The sequence below is a fragment of the Eschrichtius robustus genome, chromosome 16 (assembly GCF_028021215.1).
Source record: "Eschrichtius robustus isolate mEscRob2 chromosome 16, mEscRob2.pri, whole genome shotgun sequence".
NCBI lineage: Eukaryota > Metazoa > Chordata > Mammalia > Artiodactyla > Eschrichtiidae > Eschrichtius > Eschrichtius robustus.
The window spans coordinates 71,000,927-71,015,534 of record NC_090839.1 but is presented as its reverse complement, the minus strand read 5'-3'; the positions used below and the strand labels follow the sequence as shown (position 1 = coordinate 71,015,534).

At 42.5% G+C, this 14,608-nt stretch overlaps 1 protein-coding gene across 6 annotated transcripts in view; it reads right to left on the bottom strand.

Moving 5' to 3' along the window:
- Positions 1-14,608, bottom strand: part of ANKS4B (ankyrin repeat and sterile alpha motif domain containing 4B) — an 80,151-nt gene that overhangs the window by 62,979 nt on the left and 2,564 nt on the right. For 2 of the 6 annotated variants that reach the window (XM_068524532.1, XM_068524533.1), the window contains exons 2-4: positions 14,382-14,579; positions 7,454-7,622; positions 5,050-5,188 (exon numbers count right to left, since the gene is read on the bottom strand). In XM_068524532.1, coding sequence (XP_068380633.1) covers positions 5,050-5,188; positions 7,454-7,622; positions 14,382-14,477 — 404 coding nt within the window. In that variant the 5' untranslated portion in view covers positions 14,478-14,579. Of the gene's footprint in view, positions 1-2,937; positions 3,771-5,049; positions 5,189-5,868; positions 5,973-7,453; positions 7,623-14,381; positions 14,580-14,608 lie in introns of those variants that run through there. The other 4 variants (XR_011070388.1, XM_068524536.1, XM_068524535.1 and 1 more) reach the window with 4 other exon arrangements.

Genomic DNA, 14,608 nt, shown 5'->3' with positions numbered 1-14,608 from the left:
ACTTAAGTATAATTGACACACAATGTTAGTTTCAGGTGTACACCAGTGAGTCAATGTGTTTGTACATTACGAAATGGTCATCACAATAAGTCTAGTTACCATGTCACCATACAAAGCTAACTCAATATTATTGACTACCTTCCCCATGGTTAACCTTACAACTGTTCCACTCAGTTTCAAATGACGGTGCACCGTGCACTTTGACAACTATTGTTTATGGGCCTATTCTGTGGCAGGCGCTGTGCTGGGTTCTGTATTTTACTTCGTTTGATCGGCAAAGGCCTCAGGCCCCAGGCAGTGTGACAGACAGCCTGAATTGCAAAGCTTTGATTTAGATGCCACGTTTCTTGGCAGAATTGGTGAATCATTTCTGCTCTGAACCTGAGTTTCATTCACCTCTAAAATCCAGAGGCTAAGGGAATATGAAAAATGAGAAGCTGGCAGGTACAGCTTGTGATGGGAAGGAGTTAGTTAGCACTTTTAAGTGCAGTGGGAAAGCAACTTGCACTCTGCAGAGTTTGAAGCAAGGCTGTTTATGTGATCAGAAATATGTTTTAAAATGATCTCTCGGCTTCTCTCAGGAGAGCATTCCGTAAGAAGGCTATGTAAAGCTCTTAGTACTGAAAATACTCCTAAATCTTGTATCCCCAGCCCATACCTACTCTCTAAGCCACTGTTCATTTGTCACATCCTCTTGGTGTCAAAAAGGCATATCTGACTCAATATGAGCAAAGCAGATTGACTATTCACACAGCACCCATATCAGAAAATAGTGTCACTGACTACCCACTGGCTCAAATTAAAAATTTATGTGCCATCCTTGTGTCTCCCTTTCCTTCACTACCCACATACACTCCATCACCAACTGCTGCTAGCTCTCCAAATGGGGAGGGTCTCCATTACTTCCACTCTAGTGTAAGCCACACCATCCTCTGCTCTGGACCTCCACAGACCTCCTAACTGGACTTCTGACTCCCAATCCATTGGCCACAAGTGACCTTTAAAAATCTAAGTCTAATTATGTCCCTCTTAATGCAAAGTGTAAAATTCTTCAACATCTTCCCTTTGCTTTTTGCTGTAAATTTCTTTCCCTACGAGGTCCTGCCTGATGGGCTCCTATCTCTCCTCCATTTACCCTTTACTCACCAAGCCCAGTCACACTGATATTTCTTTTCCTTAAACACATTCAGCTCCTTCCAGTCTTGGGGCCTTTGTTTTCCTGTGCCCTCTGCTAGGAATACCTGCCCCCCCAGCTCTTAGCACAGTGGCAACTTCTCATTATGTGGTTCAAAGAAAAGACTGCTGTGGCTGATATGGCCTGCCCCTTCTACTTTCTTCAATGCACTTATCATAATAATCTAATATTTTGTGTACTTGTTGTAGCGGGTAGAATCTAAGGTGGCGCCCATGATCCCCAACTGTGGTATGCATTCCCTTGTGTGATCCCTCCTCTTCGTGTGAGTGGGACCTGACTGCTTCTAACCTACAGAATGTGGTGAGAGTGACGGGATGTATGTGATTATGCATACATGATTAAGTGTTATAAGAATGTGATGTCCATCTTGCTAAAAGACGTTCTCCCTTGATGGTTTTGAAGAAGCAAGCTGTCAGGCTGTGAGCTGCCATATGACAGGGACTGAGGGCCTCAGCCCCAAAGCCTACAAAGAAATGGATGTTGCCAATGACCATGTGAGCTCGGATGTGGATCTTTCGCAGGCAAGCCTCAAAGGAGAAGCAACGTGGCAGCGCTGCTGTTGTACTCTTGCAAAGGACTCAGCTAAGCCAGGCCTGTACTCCTAACACACTGAAAATGTAGGATGACAAAAGTGCTCTTTGTAAACCGTTACGCAAAAATAGATAACTAATACACTTGTTAGCTGACTCCTGCATTAGAAAGTAAACTTCAGGAGGCCAGGGCCCTCTTCATTCTTCTTTTCTGAAGCCTCAGAACCCAGCAGGGTATTTAGCTTAGACAGCTAATAGCAGACACTTGCAGGTCAGAAAGAAACATTCAGTAAATAGTAACTTAATATTAATACCCCCATGTATTGGCAGGAAAAGGCAGTTCTTGTTCTCTAATAGAGTTGAAGGCCCCTTTAGTGACAGGTGTGGCTGACTGTCATGGGATACAGAAAAGTTTGAGTACCAAATTAAGGCCTTTATGCCCTCCTGAATCAAAGAGCAAGTATTTGCTTCTGTCTGCCTGGCATACATTTCCTTTCCCTGCGATACTCCTTTGGGATCGGATTGTCTTCCCATCTCTACATACTCTAGCACTCCCACCTATGCAGAACTAGTGGGGCTGACCCACCCCCTCCCCTGGTTCCAGAATGCACACGTGTCCCAGCCCTGACCTGTCAGCATATTCCATCCCCCCTGGCCATGGTGTTTGGTTTGGGGTTGCTCACATGACCCAAGTCTGTCTAATCGGAGCCAAAAATCTAAATGTACTACTGGAAAAGAACAGCTTCCTTGTCCAATAGGGAGTGCTAACTATAAGGCTGATGTAAAATTAGAGCTGCTGGGACCTCCACATGGGGAGGGCCTGCCTAAAACTCAGCTCACATTGAGAAAAGCAGCGCTGAGAGATGAAGGGAGAGAGATGCCTAATGACACCACTTGAGCCCCTGGATCCAGCAGCGCCTAAAGACCTACCTCTTGGCTTTTTAGTTCAGTGAAACGAATCCCTCCCCCTCTGCCCCCACTTTTTAAAGCCATTTTGAGTTGAGTGTCTATCACTAGCAACTAAAAAAGCCTTATTACCCAGGATCTGCCATGAAATTGACACAGAAGGAAAAAATGGGTCTGATGTCTAGAAAGGGGGTATTTTGAAATAGAGTGAAGAAAAAAAGCTTATCTAAATAAATATTTAATAAAATGCCACAGGAAATAAACCAAGTAGATATCCCGTAGAATTTAAAAAATTTTTGTAGTCCTTTATCATTTTCATGGGACTTTTTGAAGAAATGGCTTAACAAGACAAGTCCTTAAAACAATAAAAAAGTATCAAGTGCAAGTATTTTAAAGAGTAACATCACTTAACAATACTCAACAGTGGAAACCATACCTTTAGACTTAGAAAAAAATGCTCTTGGCCGTAAGGTTAAGTTTGGACTCTATTTTCTAACTTTGTCTGAGAGGCTATTATTCCCAAATGTTGTTTGTCTTTCTGATAAAAGGCTAATAAGGCAGAAGAGCTTGTTCTGTTTTGGATTCTTCCCCCCACCTCTTTTTTCAAATGAGTGAAGAAATAAGCAGCTCTCATTTTAAAAAAAAAAGGAAGAAAGAAAAAGGAAAAACCACCTGTGGCTGCCCCAAACTGGGGCCTCGGAAACAAGATCTGAGCCTTCGGGGTCAAGTCACTGGCCTGTAGAGGCTCGAAATTCTGCCAAGGTCAGGTGTGCATCTCTGGAGAGGAGGAGGTGAGAGGCGCGAGGAGCCGCCAAGCCATCGAGATTCTCTGCTGATTCTCCATGTGAGGGTCGGTCAGCTGATGGAATTGACCAAGAGCAACAAGATCCCCAAAACTGTCCACTGCAGGATCCTACAAATAAGTGAAAAAGCTAGAGGACACCTCCAGGAAGAGCTTGACTACCCAGTCCCTTCTGAGCCATAATCCCAAGGGGCAAGGATGATCCAACAGCTTTCCAGAGGTGCTTGAAAAAAAGCTTTGGTTCCATTCAGCTGGTCATTCCTGGTAGAGCCCCTCTAAGTATGTAGACTTCATGGCCAGCTAACAGTCGCCATTGGAGTTGTGTTGTGTCCACAGTCTGTTTGGCAACAAGAGGAAATGATCAGCTCTAAGGCCTCTTTAAAGAGCAATGTTGAGAGTATACATGGCGGAATGAATGACGTTCTTTGTTGGTTTAGTTTTGGTTGCTTCTTGCAACCACACCAGATTTTGGGCTACACTGACTTCACAGATGAGGAAACTGGGAGCCCGAGAGGTTAAAATGCCTGAGTTAGGGGCAGGGGTTATGATCCTTTTTCCCATTCTAATTTGGATACTGCATTTTCTCCAAATTATTGTTTGTGTCCTCATGACAATCCAGTGAGAGAGGCAGAGCAAGGAGTAGCCCTATTTTACCAATGAAAGAAAACTGAGAACAGAGATGTTGAACAGCTTGTTCAAGATCACACAGGTAAAAAATGGCATAGCTGGGATTCAAATTCTAATTAATTGACCATTTCTTTACATCTTTAAAAGAAGGGAGATGGGGCAGGGAGAGAAATAGGTCTGTCTTTTTTTATCCAAGTGATGGTAGGTTTCAGAGGTAAGTGAGAGAGGAGGTAGCACTATTGATATTAACTTAACTGGCTCTATGGATTCTCTTTGAATTTCAAGTAGCCTTGCTAATAACACTTATACCCCAAGCGGGGGAGCTATGGCACACACCAGAGATTGGCTGACCAACACACATCCCCAAGGCCCTTCTCCTTGTGGGTTTATACTCCATTTCCCAGCCTCCCTTCCAGCTTACGGTGGCTACCTGCCAAAATTCCAGCCAATGAGGTTGGTTGGGATAAGACAGCGGGTAGGTCCTGGGAAACATTTCATTTACTTGACAAAAAAGGTCAGACTCAATTGGTGAGGGAGGACTCTTTTCTTTTCCTCTCTTCATCCTGCCTTGAATGAAGTTGGTGTAGCCAGCAGCAGCTTTATTGTGGCCATGAGGTGACAAGCCAGTGGGGTAAGGATGGCAACACAGAAAGGCAGAAGGTGCCTGGTACCTTGATGACACTAGAGAGGCTGTGCCAGGACTGGGCTATCTCCAGCTTTTTGTTATGCAATAAAAATAAATCCCTATTTGTTTAAGCTAGTATCTACTTAGGTTTTTCATTACTTGCCACCAAAGCATTCCTACCTGATAATTAAAAAAACAAAACAAAACTGAGAAGGAAACCTTACCTCTTTTTAAGTAGAGACGTGAAGAGGCTAGGCACCTCCTATCTCGGGAGACTGAGTATGATGTGACCAGGGTTAGGGTGTTACTTGTGAAAATCTCCCCAAATAGTAAAGATTAAATTATTGCACTGACACGTATTTACCTGGGAGAAATCCAGTAGTTGACAAGGCTGGAGACTACCATGTAGGACACTATGATTGTCCCTGACATGATGAGTGACATGAAGCCCAAGCCACAGAGGACACAAAGCAGTGAGAAGCTGCCCACAGCGATGACCAGTCCTAGAGGAAAGCAAGTCAAAAGAATCACTCATCTAAAACAGAATGAAACACCAGACACTGCACCACTGTGTTTAAAACAACAGTTAACTCAGATGTTTTAAGTGAGGAGGTTTTCCACAAAAATCCAGACTTCTGGTATCGCTTAAAAAGGAGGCAAGCTCAATACCCAACTGAGAATCACTGCATGGCAATAATTGCTGGCCTTCTAGTTTCCTCCAGGCCCCACTGCTTCCAACTGTATTATTCTTGGACCGCTCTGCTCACTTTTGTTACCTGTCTTGCCCATGGGTGTTTGAATTTGAAACTCCCTCATTCTCAAGGTCATGGATGGGCTCCCAATGGAATCCTCTAGAAGGAGTTAGCCAAGACAGTAATGGGGGTGGTAAATCACAACCAGTGTTTCAAACTGCCTAACAAATACTGTAATTTACACTTACCTACAACCTATGGAAATAAAGGCTATGCAGGCTAAATAAAGTAAAATCTAAACATAACTTTTGATTACATCCTTTACAACCCAGCCTGGCAACTATCACACAGTAACCATAGGTCTGAATGGTCATTTTACGCACCATTAAATAAGTTTTTAATGGGAATATTAATGAATTACCATCTAATAAGTGCAGGGAAAATACATTTTTATAACATGGGGTCTATGGGAGAAAAATAATAAAAGGTACCATGGAAAGAGGATGGATTTTCATAGTTGACACGCCTGAGTTTGATCCTAGTTAAGTCATTTATGGTGAGACTTTGGGCCGCTTGGAGCTTTAGTTTAACTCACCTGTAAAAAGAATATAATAATAACTACCTCTAAGTGTTGACACGACAATTAAATGACTATCATACATGTGACTCACTGTGGCAGTTTCTGTCTGCCCAGCACACTTTCTCTTGCCTTCCTCATAACAAAATTCCTCTTTCCAATGCAGAACCAATAACATGGCAAATGCTGCATGGCAGACATCCTTTCCCTCGCCTCATGAGTTGTCAAATAGCCCACCCAGTACTCCACAGTGACAGTTTCAGGGATGGACTCTGGAAAGGAAGGAAAGTAGAGAATGTAAACAGATGTGCTGCCTTTTCATAAAGATTTACAAAATCTTAGATCAGTATTTTTCAAAGGATGGATAACGACCACCTGTATCAGAATCAGATGCATTAGGGAATCTTGTTGAAAATTTGCATTTCTGGACCCCACTCCAGACCTACTAAACAACAATCTCTGGATGATACATGAAAGTCCACATGTTCAAAAAGCAAGTAAGATTTATGCAGACTCAAGTTGCAGAACCACCGCTCTAAAGTGGAACAGCTTTGCACATGCTGTTCCTCCTATCTAGAAAGCCCTTCCTTGTCTACTCTGAGACAAAGTTGTTATACATCTTTAAAGCGCTCTCTCCTGTAAAGCTTTGTATGATACCACAAAAAGGTAGTGGCTCTCTTATTCCTTTCTAAATTTACCTTTGTTTTAATATTCATTCATCTTTCGCCCATCTATCCATCAATATTCTACTGAACAACCACTCTGCCATACTGAATTTGGCTCATCCACCTACCGTGCCTGCCTTCTTCTTCAAGTGTAAACTGCCTTGTCCACAATCCCTTTGGTAGGGAAGCAACCCTGGGTGCTCTTAGCTCTGGGAAGCCATAGAATGAGCCAGAGGTGATCACCTGAGCAGATGGCAACCATCTCTTTGTGGATTGTGATCTGATTTGAAAAGGCAAACTGAGCCAATCAGATTTACTTTCTTAGTAATTTTAACTTAGCAACTCAGGGAAAAGCTGACAATTGGCAGTGGGACTTCAGGAGGAAAGGTGGAGAAGGGGGAACCTCAGTACATAGCAAGGCACCTGGCATGCAACAGGTGCTCAATAACTGTCTGTGGAGTGAATGGCTTCTCTGTTTAATGACAATAGTTAGCATTCATGGAGAAGCTACTCTGTGCCAAGGATTGTGCTAAGTACTTTATGGAACTGTAAGTTTCAATCTTCACAACCCTCTGAGATAGTATTATTATATCCCTATTTTACCTATGAGGAATTTGAGGCTCAGAGAGGGTAAATAATGTGTCCAAAATCACACTGGGGGAGGTGGGATTCTAATAGACTCCAGAGCCCATGTTTTAACTACTCTGACAACCTGCCTTGGTCGATGTGATTCTGACTAGAACAGGAACCTTTGACAAGAGTGGCAGATGCCCAATAAATACTGTCATCCCAAGTGAGTCATTTTCCAAGGGGGAGAGTAACTGAGTAGGATACCTTCTAGTAATATGACTCCCACAAAAGCAGCCAGGGAGGTAAGCACCACGAGGAGCAGGAAGAAGCCAACAGGAACGGCTGACACAGCAGCAAACACCAGCAAGGTGAGGGTCAGAAAAGGATGCCTGTCCAGGTACTGGCCCACTGGAGACTTCATAAAGGCAACCACCTGTGGGCAAAGGAGACGAGAAGGACTGAATGCCATGTCTGAACCCCAGGCTGATGAATTCACCCGAGCTATAGGAAGTATAAGCCAAGGTTATAAAGTTGGAAGGCCCATAGGTAAGAAGTCAACAATAATAATCCTCCCAAGACATGAGTTGCCCCAGCAACAACTTAAGGCAGCTGTGGACAGGGGGCAAGTTTGAGGGCCCCACCCAACCTCAAGTCTTGTGAAAGGACGAAAGACCCAGGCACGGCTCTGCTGCTTCACACACACCCTCTCAGAAGGCATCCTCAGCATATGTGTGCTCTGATGTAATATATGTACAATTGGCTGCTTACTTCACAGCTGAGGCCACGGAGGCACAGAGAGGTTAAGTCCTAGCTACTTGGCATCACCTGGGAGCTTGTTAGAAATGCAGTATCTTGGGCCCTGACCCAGACCTGCCAAATCAAGATTGTTTTTTAATGAGATCACCAGGTGATTTGTACACACATTAAAGTTTGAGAAACAGTGGGACGAAATGACTCACCTAGAGTCACACGGCTTCCAAGTGGCAAAATCTAGGCATTCAAAGCCAAATCTTTTCACTTCAGATGTCTCATGTTTGCAATGGCTGCCACTTCATTAGGAGAAAATGTTTTTATGTCATCAACCTGGATACCACAGTCAGGCCACAGCCTGATGACTACTGCAAGCTTATGCTGTGTTAATAAGTAGGTTATCTTCCTCCACCAGGCAAAAGGGTTCTGGAGCTGGCTCACTGGAGGGTGGGGAGGGGCTGCTTTAATACAGAGCTGGCCCTAGGCATCCTCACAAGGATGGGCTTCCCCCTCTGCTTAGGGTCCACGCCATCTCTATCCTCAGTGCTGGCATGCTAGTTCCCGTTCCCTTGAAAGCTTTCATCATTCCAGAACTTTTCCCCATCAAAACTGGTCCTTCCTATGTCTCATTCCTTAGGGCCATGTAGGCCAGCAGGTGAACTGAAGATGTAATTTAAGCTTCAGTGATGGTGGGTGCCACTAACCAAAACACACGTTCTCCTAGAAAGGGTTGTTCACCCAAGTGATTCAAATGGAGGAAATTGGGGGCAAGCTGGAAGGCAGGAGGATTTTGGAGCTCAAGTTGATGGTGACAAAGCACAGGACTCACTCTGCTTAACTAGAAAAGGCCGTTCCACAAAGCCACCGTTCTCAGTCCTGGGGCTTCAGCATTGACAAACTTCACTTCCGGCCCCAAAATGGCATAACGCCTACTGACTACACTGCCTCCAGCTACTCCTTTCTGACAAAAGCTATCTAAGACTTGGCTGTTCAGCTTCTCTCGCCAGAGGTGACTGTGCCAGGAATCACCTCTGAGCTGGAAATACCCAGCTTGGATACTCTAGGATCAGAACCCAGTGAGATCTTCCCATTAGGGCGGCTGAAGGTGAGAGAGAGGCAGAGGGGCCACAGGAGTGGGGCTGGATGGTCCTTCGAGCTGTCTCAGGTCTTGATTGCTTTCCAGCTCTAATCCATGTGTATCCTTAGTAAACCTCCAGGGGTCATCTGACAGACTGAACTGCTCTCTCTGATCCTTAAAATCAAGAGACTCAGTAACCACAGTGGTGGGGGAGCAGATGAGGCTGGAACACCAGAATGCCAGGCTTATGACTTTATGCCCAGACTGTCCGGCACAGAAGCCACATGTGGCCACTGAGCACTTGAAATGTGGCTAGCGTGACCGATGAATTGGATTTTTAATCTAATTTAAATTTAAAAACTGATGTTTGATTCAGTCATTGAAAAAATTTTACTTACATTTCAAATAAGGTGGGTATGTTTCAAATAAGTTTTTCACTTATCCATTTTATGAAATCTGAATAGAGACCAAGTATTTCCAATGGAAAATCAACATGTGAATTGAGATGTGCACTGAGTGTATTAAAAAAAGAATGTAAAATATCTCATCAATGATTTTTTAATATTGATTACATGTTGAAATTATATTGTTTTGGATATATTGGATTATATAAAATATATTATTAAAATTAATTTTACATGTTTCTTTTTATGTTTTTTAATATGGCTACTAGAAAACTTAAAACTATATATGTGGTTCACATAATATTTCTGTTGAAAAGCGCTCACTCAAATTTTACCTAGAAAAAAAACAAGAAGCAAACTGTTGGCATTTGAGCAGGACTGTGATGCAATCAAAGGAATAATTTTAAAAAGATGAACCTGGCGGTCCTGTGCAAGAGGCAATGAGGAAGATTTGCAGGGAAGCCAGCAAGAGATAATGATGGCCAAAACTAGGCTGATGGCAGGGAGGGACGAGGAGGAGGAGATGCAGTATGAAAGTGGAACGACAAAAGAAAATTCAACAGGACCAGGAGACAGTTTGGCATGGGGATCCAAGAGGAGAAAAGCAGGAAGGGACTACTTGTAGTCCTTAAGAAATCTAATTTTTTCTTAGCCTCTTCTAAATCTGGGCCCTACAATGAAAAAATAGAAAGTTATTCAGATATGCAGAGAGACCAATTTAACATGCAGACAATTAAGCCCAGCAATTGTCTTCCCCTAGGGAGGATGGCCCTGCTCGGACCGGTCTGTCTCAGAAGAGGAAGATATGATTCAGTTATGCCTAATAATAATAGAGAACATTCATTAAACACTCAAGTACCAAGCACTATTTTAAGAGCTTTCAATAAACTTCCTTATTTTTTTCTCTCTACAAGGTAGATAACAAGGCAAAATTTAACATTATTTAAATCCGGGAATTAGACTATAGCAATTAACTTTTCATTCTCCCAGGCAACAGAGGGTGACACAATGGAAGGGTGGAAAGTGGGAGAGCTTATTATTCAGCAACATTTTCCATCGCTATCCTGGAAGCAGACACAGGTTATCCAACCTAGATTTTACAGGCATGGTGTGGTGCTAAATAACCCAGGAATGCCAGGCTGGGACAGACTGGCACCATTGTTTTCCAGACTCTGTGCTAAGGCCTTCTCAAACGACATCTGAGATCATCCTCACAACAAAGCTATGAGCCTGGCATTGCTTATTTTAGAGAAGATGAGATGGAGAGTCAATGAGCCCAAGCAACTTGCCCAAGGTCAAACACAGGTGATTTATTTTAAAATGCACACGTGAGTATGGGAGGTTCCAAAATAGGGACAACATGGCCAGTGTTTAAGGACATGAAGACTCCATCTAGAACTATTCAGAAGAGAGGCTAATTCCCTGGTGTTAGAATGCAAAAGATAATCAGTATCCACTGTCTTTGCTACCAGAGGGGTGGAGGGCAGAGGGGTCAGCATTATTTAAAACCACTGGTAATGACAAGTCCAAGGTGCTGTGTGACAGTTTCTCCCAGATTTTGGTCCTTGTGATTCAGGATTAGAATACAGGTGCCAAGGAGGTAATTCAAAAACATCCTTTGTGGAAGGAAAGGGCCAGCATGAGAGCAAAACTATTTTGTCCTAGGTAATCCACACAAGGAGATACCACTGGGAGGGCATCTGCCCAGCCCATGCTCCATCTCTCTTCCCTCCTCTCTGAAAACTGCCCCCTCTCACAGCAGGGGTAGGCCCCTGAAGCCATGTTTACACCAGTGAAATGAAAAGCCCCAGCCCAACTGCCACCTCCCTGGCCACAGGTGACTTGGTCAAGCAGATTCTTGCTCCTAGGAATAAGCACTCCCAAGACCAGGCCCCATAGAGGATTTCAGCTGGGAGCTGGAGGAGACATGGGGAGTTGAAGGTACCATCCTGGGTGATCATGTCTGCCCATGTGAATGGAAGAGCAAAGGAAGCCAGGCTGCAAAGAGAGGAGAATGAAGTAGATACACAAGGAAGGGTTACAATGAGGAACAATATGTCTCAGGAGAGGGCACTGAGGGTTATCTCTGACCCCAGTGACCTGCCAGACCCTGGTTCTAACCCCTCCTGAGGCTCCGCCCTGCTTACTTCCTGCCTTGGCTTCTATGATAGCCTTACATTTCCCAAAAGCCCTGGCAGGTCCCACTGTTTGTTTGTTTGTTTAAGCTATTTGGGACAGGTTTCTGACTCTGTCAGTCTAAAAGTAAGATAATTAAGACTTGACATTCCAGAGGTTTCCTAGAAGAGATGACGGAGCTGTTTCACAAACACTCCATCTGGAAGCCATCTATTCTTATCTGGAACTCAAAGGGTTTATTAACTCTGAGAAAAGGTTATAAATTACTTGGGGGAAAGAAATCATCTAAATATCATAGAAGCAAGGGGATGACTATGTAAATTATGGTATGTCAATCTGAGGGAAGGTTCTACCACCAAGAAAAGCAATTGTTCAGAAGACCTATGCTTTAATACGGAAAAACACCATATACAATATCAAGCAAAAATAAAAATATAGAACTACATCTGCCACAATTAAAACCACTAGATCTAAAAATTACATACTAAAGGGGCCTAACAACAACAACAACAACAACAATAATGATAATACCACCACTGGATTTGTTAGTGATGGGTTTACAGGTGATTTCCTTTCCTTTACTGCCAATATTACTCTATTCAGTAAACACAATTAATATAATTAATTCAATTAATATAATTTTAAAATTTAAAAGAAACTACCTCAGGACTATCTGAAGAACATCAGGGCTTAGCCAACTGATGATCTGTCCCATCATTCTGGGAGTCAACTGCCCTGGAAGTTATCTAGTCTAAATCTATTCCAATGACCATGGCTGAGGATCTAAGGTGAAAAAATGAAGAAATGTCAAGAAGTCAGAGTTCACATGCTTTGAAATGCCTACCTTAGAAGGTAGACACGAATATTAACTAAGTTAAGATATGCCAAGTGCGTAGCACAGTGCTTTGCATATAATAAGTGCTCAACCAAGGTTAATTAATGTACAGTCAATCCCTATTACTTGCAGATTCTACATTTGTGAATTTGCCTACCCACTAAAATTGATCTGTATCCCCAAAATCAACACTTTGAGTTGCTTTCATGGACGTGCACAAGGCAGTGAAAAACGTGAGCCACCTGACGCACATGTTCCCAGCTGAGGTCAAACTAGGTAACACTCTGCCTTCTTGTTTCAGCTCTCTATACAACTGTCCTTTTCATGGTTTATTTAGTGCCACCTTTTTCTGCATTTTTATGTTTTCTGTTGGTGATTTTGCCATTTAAAATGTGTAGCAGTACTGTCTAGTGTTCCTAAGTATATGAAGGCTGTGACGTGCCTTATAGAGAAAATACCGTACGTGTATTAGATAAACTTCGTTCAGGCAAGAGTTACAGCTGCCTGTATAGTACAGGCTGTTGGCCTGGAGTTAAATGTTAATGAATCAATAATATCTACAGAATAAAGGTGCCTTTAAACAAAAAGACACACAAAACAGGTTATGGTTTGATTGGTTGATGAAAATGTTGCCACCAGAAGTTTGCCAGAACCTAATCCTGTACTTCCCGTTTGAGCAATTGTTCAGTACGTGCTAATTCAGTGTTTGAGGTGACTCAACAGAACAGAACTAACACAAATTATATAACGAGAATCAACTAAACATGTAGATGAGTAAGAGGCCCTTTCTCACGGAGCTAACTTTTAGTAACAAGAGTCTCAGCCTGCTGGCTAGAAAGCTGCTTGTCCAACCTAAAAATATCTTGCTAAATCCACAAAGAGTGCCAGAGGCATTTGGGGATGAGTTCAGAAAAGATCTCTATAGAGTATATTGCTCTAGACTGCAAAGGTCTGGCTCCTCAAATAGATCCTAGTGGTGTCCAATACAAAAAACAGATCACCAACCAGTTCACTTTGTCACATATACATATGTATTTTATGGGTATATTACATAGAAAAAAAGTCTAGAAGAACATATAGCAAAATGTTAATATTATCTCTGAGAGCTGTTATTTTTTCCCTGAAAAAATGCTGAAAGGCACACAGAAGAAAGCAATAAAGATAAAAGTTCAAGAAAGCAGAATATACTATCTCAAGTCCCATTGCCATTGAATGGCTATTGAGCACTTGTAAAATGGCTAGTTCAAATGGAAATGTGCTGTTAAGTGTAAAATACACACTGGATTTCAAAGACTTAGTACAAAAAAGAATGTAAAACATCTCAATAACTTTTTTCATTAATATTTTTTATGATTACATGTTGAAATATATTTTAGATAGGTTCAATAAAATACACTATTAAAATTAATTTCACCTGCTTCTTTTTACTTTTTAAATGCGGCTACTAGATAATTTTAAATTACGTATGTGGCTTATGTCGTATTTCTATTGAACACTGGATATCTAGTGGAACACTGGGCTCAAAGTAGACGTTAGCCTCTCATTTTCAGGGTAACAGGTCAAAATTAACAGCAAAACAAAAAAAAGGATGGTATCTGTGGCAAAGACTAAGAGTTGCCTCTATTTCCAGCTAAAGAATTGCATTTGCTACAAGGGATGATCATAAGACTAAATTTTGGTCTATGAGATGCAACTGGAAGCTTTGTGTGTGTATGACTTCCAGGAAGTCTCCTTAAATTGGAGGTGGTATGCAAGTCTTTCTCTCCCCACACCTTATTGCCTAGAATATGGATACAATGGCTGACACTCTAGCAGTCATCTTGGACAGTGAGTTTGAAGGTCACAACTCAGACATGACAAGGTGGTGAGTTAGAAAGATTCCTGACCTACCTCCAAATTTCTTCTACTTGAGAGAGAAATAACTTTGTATGGTGTTTAAGCTAGTATTATTTTGGGATCTTCCATTATATGCTCTGATTGGAAACTGACCTTTGAGTTACTCTGGACAGACGCTATCAGCAAAGACACCCTCCTCTGCAGCTCCTGCAAGTCCTTTGAAGTACTCGGGGGCTCTTCTTTCACCATCCTGAAACCCACTTCAGGTCTCTTTAGGGATTAATTCTACCAGTAAGCTCTTCAGTGCAGGGCACAGTCAAATCTCTCATGTCACCTTGTCTCCTGCTGTCACTGGAGGAAATGAAAAGTATCTTAAACCA